At 41.7% G+C, this 8,979-nt stretch overlaps 2 protein-coding genes across 2 annotated transcripts in view; both read left to right on the top strand.

Annotated features, from left to right (window-relative positions):
- The window catches only part of rpgra (retinitis pigmentosa GTPase regulator a), a 14,914-nt gene extending 11,331 nt beyond the window's left edge, over positions 1 to 3,583 (top strand). The window contains exon 14 of the mRNA XM_046054528.1: positions 31 to 3,583. Within this exon, the coding sequence (XP_045910484.1) occupies positions 31 to 3,489 (3,459 nt within the window). The 3' untranslated portion in view covers positions 3,490 to 3,583. The remainder of the gene's footprint in view (positions 1 to 30) is intronic.
- A 2,747-nt stretch (positions 3,584 to 6,330) lies between these two features.
- Positions 6,331 to 8,979, top strand: part of srpx (sushi-repeat containing protein X-linked) — a 25,775-nt gene continuing 23,126 nt past the window's right edge. The window contains exon 1 of the mRNA XM_046053527.1: positions 6,331 to 6,568. Coding sequence (XP_045909483.1) covers positions 6,508 to 6,568 — 61 coding nt within the window. The 5' untranslated portion in view covers positions 6,331 to 6,507. The remainder of the gene's footprint in view (positions 6,569 to 8,979) is intronic.

The raw sequence follows: 8,979 nt of genomic DNA, 5'->3' as shown, positions 1-8,979 counted from the left end.
TCACATTTTAAATCACCAAAACGTGAAAAGAGCAAACTATCAGAATCAACCCCAAAAACTTCACAATCTGTCCAGAAAACACTGACCGAAGCATCGCAGAGAATGACTGAAGTAAAAGAAAATACCAGGAGACATAGAAATGTGAAAAGTAATATAAACCAAGAGGATATTGAAGCCAGCACTTTAAAGACAGACTTGATAAGGAAACCAAAAAAGGAGAAGAATTTATCATCAGCTTTGGACAAGACTCCTCCTGTTATTAAGATCTCTAAAGGAAATGAATTAACCAGCATATCTGTCCAAAGTGAAAATTCAACATCTGTAGAACACGCTGCAAAAGAAGATGCAGAAACCACTGACGTCAAACCTGTTGAAGTGGAGAGCCAAGGGGAGACTCCATCAAAAGATTTGCACAAGGTCAAATCTGTACGGGGCAAAGGTCAAAGTAAAGCACTAGATGTAAAATCACTACCAGTGAAAAAAGAAACTACACCCGCTCAGCTTGATACTAAGAAATCTACACCTGTGAAAGTTAAAGGGAAACCACACCACAAATCCACAACAGTCAAAAATCTAAGTAAAAGCAAAGAAAATACTCCAGTTAAAAGTAAAAGCAAAGGAAAACTTGTGGAAAATGAGTTAAACATTGCCAAGAACACAGCTCAAAGAGTGAAGGGTAGAGCTACAGATAAGCCAAAGATACCTGATGTTGACAGCTCTAACGTGAAGGACAAAAAGAACGCAAAAGAATCTAAACTGAAAGTGAAAACAAAGCCAAGGAAAGATGAAAGAGGGGAAATCAGAGTTGAAGGAGAAGATGATTTAAACTCTAAAGATAAGGAGAGTGCCAAGCAGAGGAGTAAGCAGACTGAAGCTTCTAGCCCGCTGTTATCAAAACAAGATGCACCTATTGAAATGGCGTGTAACTCCATTTCCTCACAAAGCCCAAAAAGAACAGAGGTGGTTTCCAAATCCATGCATGGCCCCGAACCTATTCATAGGGATTTGCTTGTTTCTGATACAAACAGAGAGGATTTTCCGGGCCTGGCAGGAGAAAAGCCTAGGTGGGGGGAAATTCTCAGTACCGCGGCCACTCTTGTTCCTGCTGTTGGGATAGCAGGTGCAGCTATGGAGGTCCTTAGTGAGGCAGTGACAAACGTTGGGGCTTTCCAGTCTGACAGTGACACAGTCGCCTCTACACCACCTAAAACACCAAGTCGAGGGAAGCAATTCAAAAAGCAGAGTGCAATTATGCAACCTTCCTTTACCTCAACATTGTCACATTTTTCTTCAACAGAAGCATTAAGTCCACCAGAAGAAAGAAAAGATGTTCAGGTTAGTGTCCGATCAGAGTCAGGGAACACAGTTCAAGAAGAAGAAAGTAAAGATACCACTCATGATGGGTCACAAGAGGGGGCGGTGATCAGTGACATGTCCGATCAGATTGGGGGTGAAGACGTTTCACAAACAGAGGGGAAGAACAGTAGCACGGATATAGAAACGTCCGAGCAAGAAGATGAGAAAACCTACAAGCCTTCAGAAGAAGACGAGGATAATGAGGGAGGAACAACAGGTGCTGAGGATGAGGAAAAGGAGGAAGATGAAGAGGGAGAGAGTGGGAGCGATGTGGAAGACGAAGAAGAAGAGCATGAGGAGGGAAGTGAAAGTAGCGATGACATAGAAGAGGAAAAGGAGAGTGTTTCTGGAGAGGGTGAGGAAGAGCAAGATAATGAGACTGCAGAGGGAGATGGTGAGGAGGAAACAGACTCTAGCAGTGAGGAAGAAAGTGAGAAGAGTGATGTTACAGAGCCTGAAGAGGAAGAAGAAGAAAGCAGCGAGGAAGCAGGTGAAGGAGGGAGCGACTCTGAGGTAAGTGAAGAAGCAGAGGAGGAAAGTGAAAGTGAAGACTCTAGTGAAGAAGAGAACAAAGAAGAAGAGGAAGAAAGTGAGGATGAAGAAAATGAAAGTAATGAAGCATCGGGGAGCAGCGTGAGCAAAGAGGAGGAGGAAGAGGACAGAGAGGGAAGTGAGACTGCAGCATCTGATTCTGAAGAAGACAACGAAGAAGAAGAAAATGAGGTTGACACAGATGAAGAGGGTGAAACTGAGGAACAAAAAGACGACCAAGATTCCACTGAAAGTGAGGATGAGGAGAAAGAAGACGAAGAAACAGGTGGGAGTGAAGGAGAGGAAGATGAGAAACAGGATGGAGAAAGCGTTGAAAATGAGGAGGAGGAAGAGGAAGGCAGCGAGGTTGATGAAGAGGAGGAAGAGCAAGATGAAAAGAGTGATAAAGAAAATGAGGAGGAAGAAGAGGGTGAGGAAGATGAGGAAGATTTAGATGATGCTGAAGCTGAGGACGAGACTTCAGAGGAGGAGGAAGAGAGTAAGGAGGAGGAAGAAGAGGGTGAGGAAGAAGGATCTTTAGATGAAGGGGAAGCGGAGGATGAGACTGCAGAGGAGGAAGAAGAGGGTGAGGAGGAGGAAGAAGAGGGTGAGGAGGAGGAAGAAGAGGGTGAGGAGGAAGAGAGTAAGAAAGAGGTTACAGATGAAGAGGAAGAAGAGGGTGAGGAAGAAGGATCTTTAGATGAGGGGGAAGCTGAGGATGAGACTACAGAGGATGAAGAAAAACATGACGAGGAGGAAGTGGATGAGGGAGGAGTTGAGGAAGGGACTGCAGAGGAGGAAGAAGAGGGTGAGGAGGAGGGTGAAGAGAGTAAGAAAGGGATTACAGAGGAGGAGGAAGAGGAAGGTGAGGAAGATGTATCTTTAGATGAGGGGGAAGCTGAGGAGGAAGAAAAAAATCAAGAGGAAGAAGAGGATGAGGGAGGAGTTGAGAAAGAGACTGCAGCGGAGGAAGAAGAAGACAGTGAGGAAGGTGCTACAGAAGAGGAAGGAGAAGAGGAAGAGGAACTGAGTGAAGGTGAGGACAAGGAAGAAATAAAGAGAAAAGAGAAAAGTAGGGAGGCTAAAAAAAAGGCGATGGTAGAGAGCGATGAGGAGGAGGAGGAAGAGGGTGAGGAAGAAGAAGAGGAAGATGAGAAGGAAACAAAGATTAAACTAAAAACAGAGCCAAGACTCAAAAATCAGAGAGAAAAAACAAAACAGGAACAAACTGAAGGAAAGAAAGCTAATGATTCTGAAGAAGATCTAGGTGCAGAGAGTGAGGAAGAGGCTGGCGAAGAAGGAGAAGAGAAGGAGGGAGAAGAGGATGAGAATGAGGAAGAGGCTTATGAAGAAGGAGAAGAGGAGAGAGAAGAAGAAGAGGAGGAGCAGGAAGAAGAAGAGGAAAAGGTAAAATCAACAAATCCAAAAAAAGTGGACACACAGAAGTTGCCTCATGAAGTTGCTCCTTCAGACAGAAAAGAAAAGAGACAGACACCCAAACCGGCGCCGAGGACAAAGCAGAGGGCTGCAGGGGAGAAGAAACCGGACGGCCCTCAGCAGTTCTGGAACGATGTACTGCCACAATACCTCGACCTGCAGTGAATCAAATAGTGTTTAAAAAAGAAAGGACACAGACAGCAGCAACAGCAATCAGCTGCCAACGTGTCGGCTAAAAGTATATTTTTCTTGTTGTATATTTAAACAAAGCCCATTAAAAGACCAAAACCAACAATGCATTACTCTGTCTCTCAATATCCCCAAGCCCATTCATTCCTACTGAAGGCATGATTTAAAGGCTCACTAATCTCCTATAACTTGCCTCAAGCTTTAGAGAAAATAGTAAATTTGTTAGGGACTATTTTCAGTCGTGGATTAATACACATTTGGAGCGCTACAGAGTATTTACAGCAGCAGAGTGTATGTAGGACTGGCTCATATAAACTAACTATATTCATCATATGTGAAGATCCTGTCACCCAGAGCAAGAGCGTGGCTCATGTATGTGTTTTCAGAAGAGCACTCCTTCGATTTAGCATTGCACTCTTATTACAATCTTGGTCCTTGTCAAAACCTGGTGCCTACATTACCCACAATGCAGCTTGGCCGCTGAGAGTTTGGTCAGAGATTCTGGTGTGTTATGCTAGTAGAAGCTAATGTTGCCTCAAGCAGAGAGGAGTGGGCTAAAGAGGTCTGGTGAATCACTTCTTTCAAAGTCCACACCCACAGATTTTATTAATTTTCAAACTTTTAATATTCAAACCCAGCCGAGAAACTGATTTTGCACAGCTCCCTCTGCAGCCAGAAAAGGCTTTAAACAGCTTTTTTATACATATACAATACATATACAAAATCAGCTCACTTCCTCTTTAAGAGACATTACTGGAGGTCTTACAGAGGAATATATCTCATCTGATTGCTAAAGCAGCAACTTAATAGTAGAGGGGCAAATTCATTGTTGGTTTTGGTCTTTTCATGGGATTTATGACAGTAAGAAAAACAGATTATCACCAGACTAACCATTAATAATGTAAATACGATTACAACTAAAGCTTGACTGTTGGAAATACTGCTCACACTTGATTGCAAAACATCAATGAACATTTGCTGTATGTCATTTGACATGTTTTCTTTACATCTGGAGACGTTGTTCTTCATGGTCAATATTTGTATTGCTGAGAGTGCCTTGTTTATGCAAACGTAGTTTAATTTTTGTCTGTGGTTAAGATTATTATATGCCTTTGAGAGCTCAAAATGAACTGCAGCAGTCAAATATTTCATTCTGCATGAAAATCAAACCCCAATAATGTGTGTGTGGCTGTTCACTACCTTATTGGTGACAGAATCCCTGCAGTGTACTGTATGTTTAGGTAGGAGGGAGTTAATGCTTTTAATGCTGAAACCCTAAATACTCTCAGGAATATTCTCAGGGACAACACAGACAAGTGTAAGTGTGTGTAAATAACAGGTAATCAAATCAAAACCCTGAGAATTTAGAATCATTAGCTATAAAACCACTTCAAAATGTCAGACCAATCCTCCAGAGCCAGGTGAGCAAAGATGGAGTCATGTAACTCTTTCTTCATCTGACCTGAGGGAGCCGACAGGAGGCGTAACGGTCGGCTGATTCCACATGTAATTACAGTTCAGGAGATCAGCACACGCCTCCCTTTCCTGTTTCCCGTTCACGATAGAGAACACCACCACCTTCATGTGTGGACTCGCCCCCCCACACTACAAAGGGCCTGCGACCAAACCTCATGCTTGTGGAGGAAAAAAATTAAACACTGATTAGTGCTTTGGCAGCTCTTTACTTTCACACTGATTTTCCACTGTGTGTGTTTGCGTCTGGAACAGAATAATAATCAGCTATATGCAAATATCATGCCAGAATTGATCTACTATGCTAAAAAATGTTCCTACAGAAACGCAACTCTTCTTCTAATAGAAGATCAAAAAAGTAAAATCATAAATCACAATATTGGTACTATAAAACATTTAGTCAGGATAGTGTTGTTTGGAAACAACTTCAGATCCAACTATTCACATCATTAGGGAACTTCTACCCATGTTTGAAACTAAAAAGCCTTTCCACTGTATTATTGATGTTGGGGGTGTTTGTGTGTGAAACAGTAGAGCAAGAGTTATTGAGCAGTTTCTGGGATATACAGTTATTAGAGTGGAGTGAAGATCCTTATATAGGCCAGTCCCAATACAGTACGTACAGTAGTTGCAGGATGAACCATATATTTTTTCTTGTGTGATGTACAATACACAATGTCTAAAAAATGCATTAAACAATGATTTTATACCAAAAACACATCCTTGTGAGACTAGTAAAAAAATTAAACCAATAATAGCATGACCCCCTTGAAAATAGACCTTTTTGTAACAAATTATATTTTGCAGTAAGTGCATTATAGTTGCTGTTCAATCTGTGCTTTCCCTGCTATGACAATAGGGAAGTAGTCTAACTAAGTCTAAGTCCAGGTGAAGCATACAACACATACACACTTGAACACAAGACACATATAACACCTCAATGTAAAAATACTCAGTTATATTTTAAGTGTAAATGTAAATGATAGTTTTACTTAGGTAGAAATACAAAAGTATTATGAAATGTAGCCTACATAGATGTATAGTATAAAAATAAAAGTACAGCTAACAGACAAATTAAGTGACTTTAACACATTACTAATTGAATACTGTATATTCTTATAGCCTACAATATACTGGTAGTTCCCAAACTTTTTCATACCTTCAACTAAAGTAGCCTACTCTGCGTGTGAGCCCTTAGGTAGAAATGAACTAATTTTAAGTAGCCAAATCCTAACAGACAGGTTACTGCCTACATGTGCAGGTTTAATAAGGTGAACTGGGTTGATTTAGTCCAGCCTCTCCTGGTGATGATGGAGTCCATGTCACAGAGCTGACCCACAGGGGTTGGCACAGCCTCCTCTATCTGCCTCGCCTCGTGCCGGTGGCCGGGCCTGACTGTATTAGGAGAATCCTCCCTTGTTTCTGGAGCAAGAGGCGGGCCTTTGGGAAGCAGGAATGCGCTGGAAGTTTTCCTGCGAGCTCCCCTTCACATGTTAAAGAGCGTCCTTCCCGCGTCTCGATATGGACATGTGGCCGCTGGTGCTCCTGTTTGTCCAGCTCTGCTTCTGCTCCGGTTATGAAGGTAAGGACTGGACAAAAAGGCCCTCATTCACCTCTTGGATATGATTAACCCTGCTGGGGCCAGAAGGATAAAATAATCGAACAGTTTTAAATTAAGACTGGTTAAAGGAACGGGATATCACTGGTTTGAAGCTGGATTTAGGTCAAACGCGTTGAGTTGGGGGAAGTTTTTTGTGTGATTTTCGCGCGTGCATTAGAGGCTTCTTATCCTCACCGCTGGTTTATGGTGAACCGCGTTGGTGTTTACGTGGAGGGGGTGGGAAGCGGGGGGAGTGCAGTGTGCATCTGGGGGACGTTTCTCTGCACAGAGCTCAGTCTGTAGCACTAATGAAAGCCCTGCAACTGCTCTGCAGTGTGGGTTTAATTTAACTCTTTTGATGCTTTACTAAGAGCGACCTTTTCATCAACTCTTTGAATGAAACTGATACGTTCACATCTTGGAAAGTGGTTTATCTTTGTCTGGAGGTATTTACAGCACTGATGAGTTTCTGTCCTGTTGCTGAGTAAACACAGAAGCTCCCTCTCTTTCTCTCAGAAAAGACACAGTGAACTAGAGTTGCAACATTTTAAGTTAATTAATTAAGGAGGTGATCACCACCAGGAGGGTTTTTATTTTTATTTTTTGCTATTTTGATAATCTATTAATCATGTAAATCAATGTTCTCTGGTTCCAGCTTCACTAATGTGAGAGTAATTAGTTTTTATATTGTTGTAATTTGAGTATCATTTGGGTTATATAAAAAAAAGTCCAGGAAAGTGACATGTTTCAATATTTTCTCAGCTTTTATAGACAATGTGATTAGTCAGGTTAAAAAAGAACTGGCATATTCATCAATAATGAAAATAATTGTTAGTTGCAGCCCTACACTGATGTATAGCGTCCAACATAAGAAAACACAGCCTCAGATAGATGGAGCCAGACAGAGCAGCGCCTGTAGCCTCTACTGAGGAGCTGAAATGACTTCAAAGCTCAAGTTTGGATGGAGTGTGTGTGTGTGTGTGTGTCTGTGTGTTGTGTGTGTGTCTGTGTGTGTGTGTGTGTGTGTGTGTCTGTGTGTGTGTGTGTGCAGTCACAGTGGCTTTGTGCCTGTAGATGGTTTGAGAGTGGCTCACCACTGCTGTATGATCATACAGGCTGAAACATGAATGCAAGCTGCAGAGCAGATTTACACTGACAGACTAAAAACTGCCTGTCGAGCTGACAGTGTGGCCTGCACTTGTGTGTGTGCGTGTGTGAGTTTATTTTACAGGGGTGTGTTTGTGTTTATTGTTGTGGTCAGTTAGTCAATTTATCAGTTGAGTGTGCATGTCTCAATGTCTAAGGATTGGGTGGCAGTGCACCAGAATGAAGTGCTTCAAATATGGAGTTTTTTAAAGGAACTACTTTTTTAACAATGGAAATCTTTAAGCTTCTGTTTTTAAGCTCTGCCCATGCTCTGTATCACTTCTTAGGGTTAAACCCATTTACAGCAAGTATTCTTGAAAGCCTGATCATATTTTCCATGACGATTTTTGTGCTGATGTGAGTCTGGGGGGATGATACATCATCTGCACACAGGGAGCAACTTGGGTAAATGCCAGCAAGCACCATCAATGGAGAACAGTCACTTTAATAAGTGTTTCTCTGCCTGCAAAAGCAGCAACACTTAACAAGGTGAATCCTGAATAGTTACAAATGAAATCCTAAGGAACAAGTCAGGAACTAACTACCTAATAAGTACAGGGTAATTGAGCATGTTAGGAAGAAAACAGGCAGCATCCACTCCTCAAGTGTCATCAGAGATGTTTTTATGTGGCTATGCAGAGAAAATAATGAGGCAAAATTGTTAACCTCACTGTGTCGCTAGCGGGGAAAGTGAGGGGATCACCAAAGTCAGCTGGGTTCATCCTCTGGAAACCATGAATATCTGTATAAAATTTCATGGAAATCCATCCAATAGTTGTTGAGTTATTTCACTCTGGACTAAAGTTGTGGACTAACTGACTAACATTGCCATCACCATGAGCCACGACATAACTAGGCCATGCTTGTAAGAGATAGTGTGTGAAATTCAGTGCATTTCTAAAATTTTAACAGCCCTGAAAATAAACTGTAGGCTATCAATGCTGAACTGGTTACAGAGTTACTGATACATAAAATATTATGATTTTTTTTTCATATCTTGTAATGGATGAAAGACCCCAAATGAACATGATCTGTGGACCACTTGATTGTAAATGATTTAAACAGTATATGTTAAAGAGGTGGTATTATGCTTTTTGGCTTTTCCCCTCTCTCCTTTATTGAGTTATATCTCTTTTTGTGCATGTAATAGGTTTGCAAAGTGAAAAAGCCCAAAGTCCAGCCCAAAGGGAGTTCCTATCTCCCAGAAAGCACTGCTCTGAACTGCCTGAAAACAGCTCCTTTGTAGT

The sequence above is a fragment of the Micropterus dolomieu genome, linkage group LG07, assembly GCF_021292245.1.
Source record: "Micropterus dolomieu isolate WLL.071019.BEF.003 ecotype Adirondacks linkage group LG07, ASM2129224v1, whole genome shotgun sequence".
NCBI classification, from domain to species: Eukaryota; Metazoa; Chordata; class Actinopteri; order Centrarchiformes; family Centrarchidae; genus Micropterus; species Micropterus dolomieu.
The sequence above is the reverse complement of the archived record's forward strand: the minus strand, read 5'-3'. Positions and strand labels throughout refer to the sequence as shown.